General features: G+C 38.1%; 1 protein-coding gene across 1 annotated transcript; it reads right to left on the bottom strand.

The window, feature by feature from the left end:
- Nucleotides 1-240: 240 nt before the first annotated feature.
- Nucleotides 241-2,367, bottom strand: GCK72_002905 (uncharacterized protein; the record flags this gene model as incomplete). The annotated part of the gene is made up of 4 exons (XM_003099040.2): nt 241-429; nt 1,250-1,450; nt 1,704-1,758; nt 2,213-2,367. 4 exons carry the CDS (start codon nt 2,365-2,367, stop codon nt 241-243), a joined length of 600 nt encoding a protein of 199 aa, XP_003099088.2.
- Between the last annotated feature and the right edge of the window lie 14,322 nt (nt 2,368-16,689).

Here is a 16,689-nt window from a genome sequence, read left to right as displayed (position 1 = left end):
TTTTTTCGCAAAATAATTCAAAAATTTTTTAAAAATTTTGAATTTTTGCGCCAACTACCCGGACATTGACAATTATGTAAAAATAGAGATACACCTTTAGACAGGCCGACGTGATTATAGGAAGATACAATCGATGAGAAATATGGGCGGAATGGAAACAAGAGAGAACAGTGGCGGGGGCATTTATCATCATTTTCAATATATCAAATAATAAAGGCGTCAAGAAAACAAAAAAAGAGATCAAAGAACGGTAACAACAAAAACCCATGAAGAAAATAGAAGTGATGATGAGAACATTGAGGAAGAAGTGCTTGTCACACTATGATTGTGATGATGTCGATTACGTGGCGAATTGATTCGTGTTCGATTCCGGGCGATGAGGGATGGTGGAGTGGAGGTGGGCGCCAGGGTGGTCGTTGGAACGGGTTTCTGGAATTGGAATTTTCAAAGAATTTTCTAAAACTATTACCATAGTTGTCAAGGCCCGGGCAAATTGGCGCGAAAGTCAAATTTTTTCGCGAAAAAGTCAAATTTTCGACTATCATTCAGAATTAGAAGAAATTCTGAAAAACAGTTAAAAATGGTCGCATGGTCACATTTTCGATGGAACTCGATTTTAGAACTCGGAAAAATAGAACTGCTACAAAATGGAACTCTACCACTGGTTTTGAAAATGCTTATTGGGCTTATCTAATATAATTTTATATAGTTTTTTGTTGACTATTAAATAGACAAAGACTTTATCTTCATAAAATAAGTGTTTTTAGTCGACTTTTCTCCTCGAAAACTGGTTAAAATTCTTCTAAAAAGTCACGAATGCAAACGCGCTCCAATCGAACTAGAGTTCTATTTTTTTTTATTAACGAGAGAGTATCGGCGAGAGACGCAGAGTTTTTTTCTCGCGCCGAACACAGCTTTTCACAGTTTTTTTTTTACCTATTTTCGCAATTTTTATAATATTTTTTGTAAATTTTTATGAAAAACAGCGAGAGTAGGTCAAAAACTGTGAAAATCTGCGTCTCTCTCCGATACTCTCTCGTTTCCGATGGGGCGCGGTTGTATAAATTTTTACAAAATTTTTTTTAAAAATCCGAAAATTTTGAATTTTTGGATATACTTCAGAAATCAATCGAAACCTAGTTATGAATCAAAAAATTGGATTTTTCAAAATTTTAAAAATTTGATCAAAAATATGATTTTCTCGTAGCCGTTTTCTATTTCCAATGCAAACGTGCTCTATTCAACCTACCGTAGTATCCGTAATCCCTTTGATCGGACAGTCGCCAGGAAAGTCATTCTGACACTCGGCATCCTTACAAACACATCGATGAACTGATGAGTTGTGAGGAAGAGAATGGAAATCACAACCACTTAGATGATCCTCCTCGGGATGACAACCCGATAGGAAGAAGTTACCGTACGGAGAGTAGACGAGTGCTCGGAGACACACCTGAAAAATTGGGAAATTTTTGGAATTTTTTTTTTGAAATTGTCAAATTTCACCCCGGACAGGGCCGGGAATTAAAAAACATTTTACATTAAAATTTAGATTAGAAAAATTCAATTTCTTGATGCATAACTAGCTTTTGATTCAATTCTGAAGTATAGTCAAAAATTCGACATTTTCGGAAAAAAATTCAACATTTTGAATTGAATTTCGATTCGAAGACTCCGACAACAAGCTCCGCCCACAAAAAACTCACCTGTCCCTGTAAACACATAATCGGTGTCGCTTTGCAGCACACATCTCGTGATAACCTGGAATTTTAATTATAACTTCGAAATTTTTCTCAAAATTGAAGGAAATGTGAATGCAAACGCGCTCTATGGAAATGTTTTTGAAAAAAAAATTATGAGAGAAGGTACCGTAATGATGTGAGTGTCACCAAAGTTGAAAAATTATGATTTTTCGGTCTCGGTACGTTTCGAAACCAGACATTTTGAAACCGAAACATTTGGCAACTTTGAAATTTCATAACCAAAAATTTCGAAACCTGACGTTTATTCGACACTAAATTCAAAAAATATATTGGAAAACGCCTTCGAAATATCTGGTTTTAAATTGTCGAGGTTGCCAAATGGCTCGGTTTCGAAACGTCCCAGAGCCCATTTTTCAGAGTTTCGGCTCCCTAGTTTTCGAAATTTCAGCCTTTTTTCTCAATAGAGCACGTTTGCATCTTTCAATTTTCCATCAAAAACCATCTCCTCTTACCTAACACTTCCCTCATACTTCTCACCACCACACTGCAGACACATCACCGGTTTCCGTGTCACCCCAGTAACGGTGACAATGAGGAGAAGGATAATGATGAGTCGACTAGGAATCATGACGGGCGGTGGTCGGAGAATCGAGGAGCCCACGTCCATTAAGTATATATATATATTTCAAAGAGGGTACCGCCCGATATAATTGTAGGCGGACGGAGAGGAAGAGAGGAAGACGTCGATTTAAGAAGAAGGTAGGTGAGTAGAATATGGAATCGACTATTGCCTTGTATTAGAAGAAGAAGAAGTCGTTGTAGTCGTGGTGGTGGTCGTTTGGCTGAAAATTGGAGTATATGGAATGAGAGAGGAAAAAGGAAATGTTGTGTTCCGGGTGGCAGATTCCGGAGCACACAGAGATTTATGACCAGTTTATCGGTAATCGAAGAAAAAAGAGGAGAGTCAAGAGCCCTTTTTTGGGTTATAGTATAGGTGGCTGGGGTGTCGTGGGCGCTTCTTTCGGAATCGGAATCGCGTTCTAATGAAAAATTCAACTTCAAAATCATGTCGATTCATACTTCTAAAGGCCCTAAGCCAGGGTTGGGAAATTCAGGGCCGGGCCGGGCCGACTGAAAAATTTTCCTCGGCCCGGCCCGGCTCCTGTCGAAATTTGAATATTGTTGAAAATTTTAATTTTTTAATTTTTTTTTTTAATTTTTAAAAAATTTTTGAAAAGTCAAATTTTCGAGTGTGATCCAGAATTAGAAGAAATTCTTAAAAGAAGAAAAAAACTTTTTCACATTTTTGTTGAAAAATTGAATAAATTGGTTTTTTTTGAAGCCGGGCCCTAACAAGTATGAACCGATTTGATATTTTCAGACTGATTTTGATCGCTTTATACAACAGATTTAGATGCTATAATTAATTAGTTTTTTTTTTTCACTTAAAAACAGTCAAAAACTGCTTGTGGCCGAGTTTTTGTTTTCTAGACCACCAGTAAAGGGTCATGATCAATTTTGTTAGCGATTTTTAAAGATTTTGGGTAAAAATCAGAGTTACATATTTCGAAAACTGGAAAATTTCAGTTTTTTAATATTTTTTTCTGGATTTAATATATTTTAGTTATTTGAGTAAATATCTGAGTTAAACATCTATAGTAAACCTACCGTAACCCGACTAAAATCGAGCAAAACACAAAAAGATTCTGTGTCTGGCGCGTTTTGGACGCGTTTTAGCTTAACTTTTTTTAAAGCTTTCATTTGTTTTCGATACCTCCAGCTACAGTAACCCTACAGTAATCTCTGACAGTGACATCGAAAAACAGCTAAATTTCAAGAGTCGTAGTCTTTCCAAATCTCAACTATAATCCTCTCATCTAATCTTATCTGAAATTGGAATTAAGAGTAGAAAAGGTCACAGAGAGAAAGAGAGGACAAATCTCTATTCGAATGTATTTTGACGATTTCCGTCAATTCGGACGGGAGGAAGACGGGTTCAATTTCGGATAAAATAAACAATGAAGAGGAAGGAGGAAGAAGAAGAAAAAGGGGACGAAACGAAACGAAAGAGCAACAGCTTAATTTTGATGTCTTCTCGTCGTTTATATGTATTCGGGTCATCATATGGACAGATGAGTGACCTAGAAGCAAGGCTGTCAAAAAGGCCGTGGGCCGATTCTATATCTCAGTTCCCAGCCATGGAAAATTTTCGCTTCTTCAGGCGGCCTTGTAGAGGACCAAAAGATTAGTCGATGTACAAAAATTCGGCCCATTTGGTTAATCCGCGGCCTCGGCGGCCCTAAAAGCCGAGGGCCGCGGCCGGCCGTGCGACAGCCTAGAAGACGAAACGAGAAACGTCCTTAGGGTTATTAAAGTAGTTTTTGGGTATTCTTTCTCGTGAAACGGATGATGTTTACTCAACTCAAAATGGATTGGTTTATAATGAAAATCTGGATTGGAGAAGACTTATTTTATGTACCCTTTTGAAGGAAAATTTGATCAAAAACCCTTTGGTTTCAGCAGTTTATCAGTGAGATTCTGCTGATTTATGGTTTATATTTCTGATCATACTTTCAAACCAAACTCGCTTTAAACTCAACCATATGAGCTGAAAAATATACCAAAATGTAGATCTCGGCGAGTTGAACATTTTCTATAAAAACGGCCTAATTGTAAGATACTTTCGACCCTATTGATTAAAAAATTGCAAGAAAAATCAGCCAAAAGCTCACGTGGCGCGTTATGAGCCATCTAAACTTTTACTAAAAGCGTGGCAGATTTTTCGAGAAATTTTGGAATCAGCAGGGTCGAAAGTATCTGAGGTCCAATTTATAGAAGAAATTCAACTCATGAACTTCCCATGTGAGATCTACTACGGGCGGTACGTCCATTCGTTATTGTGCCGCAGGCAGGACTTGAATGGTTTTTTGGGCAATTTTCCAGTTATTTTGCACTTTATTCAGGACCGAGGCACGCCACCTGGCCCGTAGTAGACCAAAACCATAGAACTCATCGAGATTTACATTTTGGTATATTTTTTAGCTCATAAAACTAAGGTTGAAGCGAGTTTCGAGCCGGACCGTGACGGACCGTTTCGACCGGATCTGCAAGTATAGATCTAATCTGTTCTCAAACTGAAATTCGTCAAACTAAAAAAATATCGAACAAACTGCAAAAATGGGCCAGATCTAGAGCTTATCACTAGAGAATTTGAGTTTTTTTAATAAAAAAAACCGAAAAAACCAAGCTTTTTTCAATAAAAAATATTTAAACTCATTGCCTGGAGAGAAGCTTCTAGATTTCCGAGAATTTGCATAAAAACACGCGACTCGATTATTCTTTTTCAGATTCTCACGGTAGAAGGAAAAAAATGGAAAAAAGGAGACGTTGATTATTGAGAAGTGGTCAAGTCTTGATTATCAAGACAACAAAGTCAGTGATCAGAATAACAAGATTCGGGAGAATTCACGAAGAAATTAGGGCTATTCGCTCCTCACATTTCATACAACTGCGCTCCACCGAAATGCTCTTGAAAAATGTCTCTTTTTCTCTGACAAGGGAACCTTTTTCATACGATGGTTGAGAATTTGCTGAAACTTGGCACACATATACTTTCTAATGTGCTCAATTGAATGGCGTTGTCAGAATTTGCAGAGTTATGCTCATTGGCGAGAAATCTCGATCTGAAAATTCTGGAAATCCTAGCCTCATTTTGTCCACTCGACATCGCCCTCTTGACTCTCCTTTTCTCATAAAAAAGACAGCGAAAATGGCGCACACAGGTAAAACGGGGATGCCGAGAAATGGGTGATCGGCAGCCCGGAGGAGGTTCAAACGGGAACAACCCGCAGTTCAAACCCCGGGCCGCCGGCAGCCTGCCTTTGAGCTGCTGGCGATTCAAAATTTGGGCAGCACCTACCCCCTATTATTGGTATAATGCTTCGTTCTGAATACGATTTCTACTTTATTAGTCCTATATACTTAGTTAACAATGTGTTTTAATGTAGTATTGTAATTCCTTCTTCGTTCATTTTCCCATATTCTCCGGACTTGTGATTTTTTCCGATTTTCACTCAATCTTTTTTCATAAAAAACAAGTTACGACTGTTATTTTTGACTAATTTTCTTTTCGAAACGATAACTTACTGGCCTACCTCATTTCCAACTGAAAAATATTAACTTCGTTTCAATAAGAAATTTAGCGAAACAACCCCATTTTCATTTAAAGGTGTTTGAAAACCGACTTCCGCCACAAGGCCCAAAAAATACGAATTTTCAACCGATTTTCATTTCGGAGCAATTCAAACTTACTTACTTACCTTTTTATCCACCTGAAATCATATATTAGAATGCTCCGAAATGAAAATCGTAAGGAAACTCTATTTTGATTTTCGAAAAGCCGATTTTCGTTGCCAAAGTCCAAACTTTGTTTCGAAAATAGCTTCCGACAGTTTTCAATAGATAAATTTAACTTTTCTCTACATTTTGTAACTTGTTTTCAGTGAAAAAACTCGAGTTTAAGCGAAATAAGCTTTGAAAATGGGGAAAAATGACTGCCGGAGAATAAAATAAATGTGATGTGGATTTACGGTAAACAACACGCTCGGCCGGGATAGCGGAGTGTCGTTGCGCTTTCCAGTGGAGGCTTCACTGCTTCCCTGGCTGTGAGTCAATTAGCAATTAAAGAACAGATTTTAAAGCGAATTTTTAACAGAAAACACAAAAAATCAGAGAAAGAACAGATCGTTTTGAAAAAAGAAACACTTTTATACTAGTGTCGGAAAACATAGAGTAGTTCCATTGTTCTAACACTTATCAAGATTCCAGAAGTGTAACTGGAAACATTAGGTTGATTCATGAGTCATTTAGCACTCTGAACAAGACTTTCGAACATTGGGAATTAGGCAAAACTAAAAAGAATTGTAAGTGACAGTGTATAATTTACCGTAACACCTCTAGTGAGGTGTCGACAAAGAACTATGTTCAACGCGGTATATATGTTTCCTTAAAAGAGATATCAAAAAGTTGTCAACAGACAAAATATAGCTGAATACTTATAAAATATTTCTTCAGTTGGAAAAAATTTGATAGCTCATGAGAGAGTTGAGATATTGAGCTCCAAACTCTTCCTACTGGGAGCACCTCTATTAGAGGTATTACTGTATTTAATCTTGTTATCCTAATCTACATTCTATGAAAAACATTTTATCTTAACTCTTTTCATCACTCTATCAGAAACCTGATTACAAGAACTTGTTAAAATCACTATAGGCATACACCCTGAACCACCATTCGGCCGCCACTGGCCTGCCGACGAACCACCGTTGACCAACCCGCGGTTCTTCAGCCGCCGTTCAGCCACCAGTCAGCAACTTTATCAAAATTATTAAATTAAAAAAAATAAAGACTGTCATTAGACTAGAAAGGATTCTGAGGTATCGTACACAAAATTTTTTCCACAAAAGTTGTGAGTTTCTATAGAATTCTAACAATTTTTACTTCGGACCACTTTTGGGCTGTTTGCGGTCTACCGGCCACCAGTCGGCCACCCTTCAGCTTTTCGCGGTTTTTCGGCTGACGACCGACCATTCTTCGCCTGTTAGCGGTTCTCAAGCTGCCGATCACCCCATTTCTCGGCATCCCCGTTTTACCTGTGCAGTGGTAGTGAGGGGGTGCGGTGTTGGAAAGGTGGTGGGTACGGTTCCCCTCCCCGACATTCTTTTTTTGCATTTTTGAATTTCGATTTTCACGAACTTCTGACTGGCTTGAAATACATTTTTTGGATTTCGAATCATCGAAACTAGATAATTGTGTGTTCAGGAATCAGTTATGACAAAAAAATAAATCTTTTTTTCGAGAATTTTTTCGCCTTTCGACCATCAATTGGTGGACGAAGTAAAAACATATTTTGAGAGAAAAGTTTTGAAACTTCTTCATAAGACTAAATCATATGAAAAATTGTTTTATTTTCGAAAAAAAAATTTTACTTCGTCCACCAATTGATGGTCGAAATGCAAAAAAATTCTCGAAAAAAAGATTTCTTTTTTTGTCATAACTGATTCCTGAACACACAATTATCTAGTTTCGATGATTCAAAATCCAAAAAATGTATTTCAAGCCAGTCAGAAGTTCGTGAAAATCGAAATTCAAAAATGCAAAAAAAGAATGTCGGGGAGGGGAACCGTACCCACCACCTTTCCAACACCGCACCCCCTCACTACTACTGCGCCATTTTCGCTGTTTTTTATGAGAAAAGGAGAGTCAAGAGGGCGATGTCGAGTGGACAAAATGAGGCTAGGATTTCCAGAATTTTCAGATCGAGATTTCTCGCCAATGAGCATAACTCTGCAAATTCTGACAACGCCATTCAATTGAGCACATTAGAAAGTATATGTGTGCCAAGTTTCAACAAATTCTCAACCATCGTATGAAAAAGGTTCCCTTGTGAGTCTCTCAATTTTGCACACAATTTTTTTCAATTTCGGTGGAGCGCAGTTGTAAGAAACGTGCCGTGCTAATATAATTGAAACCCTCTAATATAGGGGCAGTGCAAGGCTACCTTCCTGCCATCAAGCTTTTCCCGGCTCATGAGCTCTCGGAGCCATAGAGTCTGCTCTATTTGTTTCATCTTATGAAGTCTCCCCTGAAGACGTCACGTTGAAAAAGAAAACAACTATCTCTCTCTAAGAAGGGTAATAGCATTAGAGTGCCTGGTGGTGGTGGAACGAAACAATAGGCGACGAGGCGCCAAGAGATGACATCCTTCTGCCACGACACATTATGTAATACTTGTCAACTACTAGTGTCAGCTACTCTGGGAGAGAGAAGTGTCGTTGCGCACTTCATAAAACACGCCGTTAAAATTTTAGGGGGTTTCGAGGGTGGTGAGGAGAAAGAGCTATTGGTGGAAGGTGAACGGATGGGGTCTAGAGAAGGGAGAGAAGGAAAGGAGACAATTGGAGAAGATTAAAGGAGAGAGAGAGACGAGTTTTTGTTTAGATGATGAAACGAAACGTGGATGGACATCTGGAATTCTGGGGGTGTCCGGTACCAGATGACTGGGATCACAATGAGCCAGGGCTACCCCATATGCAGTCGCGCTCTATTGCCAAGAATGGTACATTTTTGCGTCACGGTGAATATTCGAATCTATATGGCCGGTATAGTAAGTTCGAATAATCACAGTGACGTAAAAAAATGTACAATACTTGTCAATAGGGCGCGGCTGCATTGGTAGCTCAGGACTCATCGTGTGTTCATATACTTGCAATCTGAGCCGACAGTCTTTATTGAATATCATTTTCAAAACAGTCCCCGAAAAATCGTCCGAGGCACTTTTGGTTGGACAGGTGGTTTAAAAATTTAGAAAAAATTTTGGACAGGTGGTGGTCCCCAAAAATGAATTTTTTTTGGCGAGCTTCGCTCGCCAGTTCCGTAATTATAGTTTCTATAAGGATTTTTTGAAAATTTCAAAAAATCTAAAGAAATTTATGGCTTGAACAAATGATAGCATTTGAATCGAAACTTGTTCGATTCTAATTAGCTCAAATAATTCAGACTGCTGTCAGACCGAAACCTGCCAGATGAGAAAAAAAAGATGCTGCTCGTGGAATCTTAATCAGAAACTTTTATATAAGAACTGAAGGGAGGCTGACAAAAAGTCTCATACTAGATCTCCCATTTGCCTTTAAACTATTCAGCCTCTCTTCAGTTTTTATATAAAAGTTTCTGATTAAAATTCAAAATGGCCTCACATTTTTCTCATCTGGCAGGACCAAATCTCGATTGCAAAAAGTGTTTGCAAAAAGCTCCGTTATCTCATTTGTTTGCTCTTTACCCTATGTCTCCCTTACTTCCCTATTCTGTGTTTCTTCATTTCTCTTTTGAGATTCCAGATACTCTTCCCCCTACACGTCTTCTATATCCCAACTAGAAAAAACCAAGATTCTTGTTGGGATGATGGCTACAATTTCTGACTAAAATTTATAGGTTTTTGGCTAATAAATAAATAAATGTCAGAGTTTCCAGCCAATTTTCAGATGAATTACAACACGTTCATTGAAACATAATCAGAGAATTTGGGTGGAGTTTTGGAATCTGTTCAAGAACTGATTTTTTTTGACTAAACGAAATTTCAGATTTTTCAGCCAAAATCTCACGTCATCTACCACGCCTCCTACCATATTTACATCCTATCTAGACTTAAAAAAACGGCGACATTTTAGGTTCAAACTAATTCAAAAAAAGGGAAGACGAGGAGGGGATGGAAAGAAGGGTCCACTCCTCCTCCTCTCCATTTCCGTTTCAACGTGATTGAAAAAAAAGGAAAAATTTAGTGAAAAAAACCAGGAAAAACGAAAGAAGAGCAGACTGAGACACAGAGGTAAACAAGGGGATGGAGGGACAAGTGAGAAAATAATTGGAGGGGTCCTTTTCGAAAAAAACTAATAAATCTCGGCATCAAATTATAGGTTCCCTGTGGTGTTTTCGCGCGTGCCTTTTTCAGATTTCGTGCGCGGAGAAATATGGGCGGTATGATGCATAAGTCGTATTTTTATTGCAGATTCCAAGGTTCCAAGGTAAAAAAGTTAAATTTTTAAGCTACTTTCATTTTTTCCTATTTTTGACTAACTAGGGAAAAATCCCGAGTCAAAATTGAGTTACAGGTCGACATACTTGCAAATTTACGGCCCGGTAGAGAATTTTCAAGGCCCGGCGCGGCCCGAAGGCCCGGCTTCAAAAAACAGGTACCTATTTTCCCCAAATTTTTTGAAATTTTTCATTAAAAATTTCAATTATTTGACGCATAACTATCTTTTGATTGAATTCTGAAGTACACTCAAAAATTCGACATTTTTGGAAAAAAATTCAAATTTTCGTTCAAAATTTCAGTTCAAATTTTTCAGCCGGGCCTTCGGGCCGGTCTTTAAAAATTCTCCTCACGGCCCGACCCGGCCCGTTGCAAGTATGCAGGTCGAGACATATATCACTAAAACGGAAATTTCGCGCTTATTCAAAAAAATCAGCAAAAACAGAATACATATTTGAAATCAGCGCAAAATTTCCGTTTCAGTGATATATGTCTCGACCTGTGACTCAATCTTGACTCGGGATTCTTCCCTAGTAACTGTTTTCAGATTTTTTCGGGGTTTTCGTGAGGTTTTTTTCGGCGGACACTCTGGTTGACGTATCTGCTAAAACTCGCTCTAAACACCACAATTCCTGTTCTCTTGATTCAAAAGGAGCCTAGGTGGAAGAGTTTTTCCGCGCGGTCGTGTAGTTCTCTCGGACAAGATTTCACTCAACTCCTCGTTTTTTCATTTTTTCCAATTTTATAGCGCGAAAAATAGAAAACTTGATGAAAAAAGTGAGAAAACGAGGATTTGAGCAAAAATCTTGTTCGAGAGGACTACACGGCTGCGCGGAAAAACTCTTCCACCGAAGCTCATTAGAGACAGGAGAACGGGAAATGTGGCGTTTAGAGCGATTTTCGCCGACTTTAGTTGAAAAGTACGAAAAACTACCCCAAAATCGATGTTAATGCCAAAAAGGCGTCCAAGGCGCCCCAGAATTTGCCAAAAACTGAATTTTGCCTCTCAACGCGCTAAAGGTACGCCAGACTTCAATTTTATCGAAAATGAGAACCTTCTGGCGTTCCTTTGACGCGTTTTCTGGTGTAATAACTTGTCTGGGGCGTCTTTGGCGCGTTTTGGAGGCTCGTCGTTTTTACGTCAATGATAAAAGTCTTTAACAGAATTTTCTGAATTATCAGAATCTTCTGCTTTAAAAATAAGGAAATCACTGCATATTTGGGAAAAGTTGGGCTCTAAAAAACTGCAAAGGGTAATGTGTCGAAAAAATGATGGATTCCTCAGATAAAGGCTGAAATCTTTTCATGTTTTTTGCTACGAGTAGAAATAGAGAGGGGAGGAGTCAGCTGTTGCTTCATCATTTCGATGGCTCCTCTTCAATGAGAGAGAGAAAACACTAAAAAACGAGAAAAGAGAGAGAGAGAAGCTCTCTCTCCGATTTATCTGATTTATTGCTTTGCCATTATCATCGTGTTCTCTCATCTAACACATTCAATTTCGTTGTCGTGCTGTGTGGAAGGTCGGGAAGATTTATGAGATCAATTTAGAATGTTCTGAAGAAGAACAGAGGATAGGGTACATTTAGGATCAGATCCTAAGTTGTGAGAAAAAAGTTTTCCGAAAATTTTTCGAAAAACTTTTTTTCTTCGTAAATTTATGACCGAAAAACCGAAAAAAAAAATTTCAAGAAAACTGAATAATAAAATAAGTTTTTCGGAGGCAAAAATCTTGAATTTGTATGAAAACTGTAAGTATTTCAAGGATAGACCCCCAGAAATCTGTTTTTGAGTACAAAATAAGGAAAAAATTCAGGAAAAATCAGGAAATCAATATGTTTGTTACCTAATTTTTGAAAATTTCAGAGAAATTTTTCCCAAAAACTTTCTGAAACATTTTTGATTTAGATTCTATTTCAAAATTTTTTTCGTCCGAAAATTTTCTCACACAGCCCTGATCCGAATTGGATTACGAGAAAAATTCCAGGAAAAAATGGATAGAAAATTCAGGAGTTACCCTGGAAAAAAGCAACTCAATTTCAATTTACAAAAAAAAACCTTTTAAAAGTAGAGAAATTGAAAATGTACCAAAAGAACGAACAATATATCTTTAAAATTTCGAAAAAAGCTCAAAAAATCCGTTCATTTAAACTTTTGAAAATGAATTTTCTCAAAAACTCAAAATTTGCAATTCAAAAAATGTTTTTTACATATCAGATAACCATCCCAGGATCTATAGATTTCCATCTAGAAAAATCTCCAATTTATAGCCCCTTCTCTCTCCCCTTTTGAAGTGGTCTATTCGAGAGAGAGAGAATGACGACATCTAGTCCAAAAATCTGCATTTCTTTCGTCCCACCTAGCAACCGAAATTAATGGTTTTATGGGGCAATTCTACGCGAATTGGATTTTCGAAATTGAAAATTCTAGAAGAGAATTCGTAAATTTTCTTTTCAATTAACTTACAGAGGGACTGGTTTTAAGATGGCAAGTCAATTAAAGCATCTGAGGCAGGGTTGGGAAATTCCGGGCCGGCCCGGGCCGGGCTGACAAAAAATTCTTCCGGCCCGGCCCGGTCGGCCCGGATTGAAAAAATGTGCACCACTTTTTCACAAATTTCTGCAAAATTTTCATTTTAAAAAAGTCAAAATTCTCAAATTTTCTCGTACGCTAAGGCTTTTACCGATGTTCTAAAACACAGTCGAAAAATCCACTTTTTTGCAAAAAAAAATCAAAAAAAATTTCAAATTTCTACAGGAGCCGGGCCGGGCCGGGCCGAGGAAAATTTTTCAGACGGCCCGGCCCGGAATCTCCCAACCCTGATCTGAGGGGTGGGGCTTCCGCAAAAACCTATGAAACCTACAAAAAATCGTTCTTAAAAACTTTTTTTCCGTAAAAATCGGAAAACTTTTAAAAAAAAAGCTTTTTTTTCAGTACCGAAGGTATGAAAATCACTTAAAACCACTTTTTTCTAGAATTTTCAAAATAAAATCCTAATCTTTCGCAAAAAAACTTTAAAAAACTCACTTCTTATCACCCGTCTCTTCGTTATTATCCAATCGACTAATCAACTTTTTGAGCGTTTGTGTCCTCTCGCAGATCTCGATCATATCCTTCGGTATCTGCTTCAGAATCGGTATGTACGCATGAGCACGGGATACCTGGAAATCAAGAATTGAAAAAGAGATATTAATCTTGTCTGAGAGGACTACACGACCGTTCTGAAAAACTCTTCCACCTATTAGCACGGCACGCTTCTTACAACCGCGCTCTACCGAAACCGAAGAAAATAGTGTGTGAAATTAAGAGACTCAGAGAAAAAGAGACTCAAGGGGAATTCGGTGGAGCGCAGTTGCAAGCCAGTGTTTCAAAAAAAGTGAAATTCATTGAAAACTATCGAAAATTGATCTTCTAAAAGTGTCGAACACCAATCCTTTATTATCAATTTTTGACAGTTCCGATCGTATTTGTCGGGGGCTGTCTTTTTCTCTCTAAGAGTTCATTTCTCACACCCTTTCAATGATACGGTGGCCACACGAGTATAAACAGTGAGTAATGTGAATAAATAGAGAAAAGAGAGAGAACAGACGGAGGATGACAGCTTCCGATTAATGGAGCAGAGATACGGAATGATGTCATTGAGCCGATTTGATAGAAAGTGCAAATACTGGTTGTGATCTATAAAGATCACTTATCGGGAGAGTATTAGCACGGCTCGCTTCTTACAACTGCGCTCTTCCGAAACCGAAGAAAAGTGTGTGCGAAATTGAGAGACTCAGAGAAAAAGAGACATTTTTCAAGGGAATTTCGGTGGAGCGCAGTTGTAAGAACTGTGACGGGCTAATAGAGACGCTAGAGTAGTACCGAAAAAGAACTGCGCTTCTTATCCGTGAGTTTCGAGATTATTCCAGAAAAAACGCAAAAACGACGGGAAAAACTTCCCGTGGCCTAGAGACACAAAAAGAGAATAGTTCGGCCAGCAGTCAAACACCTGAAAAAATTCCCAACCTTCAGATTTTCCGTCTGAAAACACTTAAAATTTCAAAAGTCAGCAGTGCTGGCCGAACTTTTCACTTTTGTGTTCCTAGGCCACCAAAAGTTCTTTCCTGTAAGTTCCCGAAATTCTTTTCTAAATCTGGAATTCGCAGGTTTTTTTTTCAAAATTTCAAATTTAGGAAGTCAGATTTTAGTGTTACGAGGAAAATGTGATAAATCTATTTAAAACTTGAATTATTCGATTTATGGTGCTTAAACTCTCGATTTTGAAAAAATAATAATTCGGAGAACATAAATTGCCCGGCTTCAAAAAAATACAAACTTTTTCAATTTTTTATCAAAAATGTGAACATTTTTGATGATTTTTCAGAATTTCTTCTAATTCTGAATCAAAGTCAAAAATTTGAATTTTTTTCGCGAAAAAAAAATTCAAAAAATTTGAAATTAGGCGCCAAGCCAATTACCCCGGCCTTGACAATTATGAGTATTCTACCCTTACAGAATCTACGAGCAATCTTTATCACCGAAAAATTGTCACAATATCATTCTTATATATAAAACGCATGTGGGGTTTGTCCATCTGTCCCAATGTCCGCAAATTTTGAGAAATGAGAAAGAAAGGCGGCCGGGCCCAAAATCGAACTTGCGCTCTTTGCGCAGAGACCGCCGCCTTGGACCACTCGGCCACGCGGACACATTTCTGCACAGGTGAACCGCTGGGAATCCTATATGTGATAGTGCCAGAATAGGATCCTATGTGTGTCCCTAAATGAAAAGTGGATCGCGCGTGTGCCGCATATGTGCGGTCGTCTTTTCTGTGTACTGGCAGCGCGTGCACCCATAAAGCTCCCATATACGTTCCATGTATGGTCCATATTTGAGGGTGGCGGCCGGCCGCCGCAACGACACTCCGGAATTACACGTGGGCGTGTTGTTTACCGTAAATCGACGCGACATTTTTTTTTCTATAAGTCCGGGCCCATTTTCTCCGTTTCTCGAAGTTTTTCACCTATTTTCTTCATTCTTTTTGCACAAAACAGATAATGGCAAACTTCAAAAATAAAAATAAATCTATTCAAATTTGCGGAAACTTATTTTTTCAATACAAAAGTTGTTATTTTCTCAAGAAACTAGAATTTTAAGTTTTTGTTGAGAAGTTCGGGTCTGATGTTCCGCTTCACTTCGGTATGATAAGAAATCATATTTTTCAGGTGGATTTAAAGGTAAGAAGGTAAGTATTTGTCATACCGAAGTAAAGTCATAATACCGGACTTCGAATTTCTTCGACGGGTATCATTTTCTTTCAGAGTTCAAAGAAAAGCTTGAGAATCAATGATTGTGTTATAACCACCAAGCTAACATAAGATTTTTATAGGAAATCGTGTGTGCTTTTCAATTTTTTTTGAAGTATTGCCATTATCTGTTTAAAAAAAGGAAAGAACTTCGAGAAAAAGGAGAAAATATACAAGTCCGAGAAATGGGAAGTGAACAAGTTGGAAAAAGGAAAAGTAAAACAACATGATAACATTACATACCAATCACAACAATGAATTAAGCCTTTCTAGTGTTTCATACAGAATAATCAACCAAATGCGATTGGTAGAATTAATGCTGATTATGCTATCCATATACGTTCCATATGCGCTCCACGTTCTCGGCCGACCGCGCGGGGATCCATATGGACACATATAAGGCCCAACCCTCATTCTTTTTAGCCGCACATACGCCACCGCGCGGTTCCATATGTGTTCCCCAGCGGTTCACCTGTGTGAGAAGGTGAACAAGTAAATGAGGAGAGGCCAGCCGGATGAAGCGCCGAAGGCGCGGCAGCCAGGCTGGTTCAAAATAAAATTGTAAAACCATAACACAACTGGTATGATCTCTGTCTCTTTTCGATAGAATATTCATTGAAACCGAGTTCTTCCCGATTTGGTTTCAAACAGCAGATGTCAAGAGAGAGTGGGAGGACGGGGGACGGGAGGGAATGGACACTTGTAATTTGAATACTGGTTTCATGTCGAGAGAACAGAATTAATTATAAATCAAGAGAGAGAGAACTTCCTCGTTCAGAGGGTTTGAAATAAATCGGGGAAAATATTCGAGTGTCTGAGTCATTCTGAGTCATTGATCTGAGTCAATTTGCATAAAAAATTAGAAGCCTTTGCAGCAAAAAAAAAACAGGAAAATCAAACTTGTCACGGGTCGGCCCATCGGCCTGAAGTTTGAAATGCACAAATTTTACAACTAAATTTTGAACGAAAATTTCAAATTTATTGAATTTTTTTTCTGAAAATGTCGAATTTTTGACTATTCTTCAGAATTCAATCAAAAGCTTTCTATGCATCTAGAAATTGGGTTTTTTGAAGTAAACTTTTTAAAAACTGTTTAAATTCGACAAGGTTGAGG

This window comes from Caenorhabditis remanei, chromosome I (assembly GCF_010183535.1).
Source record: "Caenorhabditis remanei strain PX506 chromosome I, whole genome shotgun sequence".
Lineage (NCBI taxonomy): Eukaryota > Metazoa > Nematoda > Chromadorea > Rhabditida > Rhabditidae > Caenorhabditis > Caenorhabditis remanei.
Note: the sequence above shows the minus strand (reverse complement) of the source record. Positions and strands in the feature narration are given on the sequence as shown.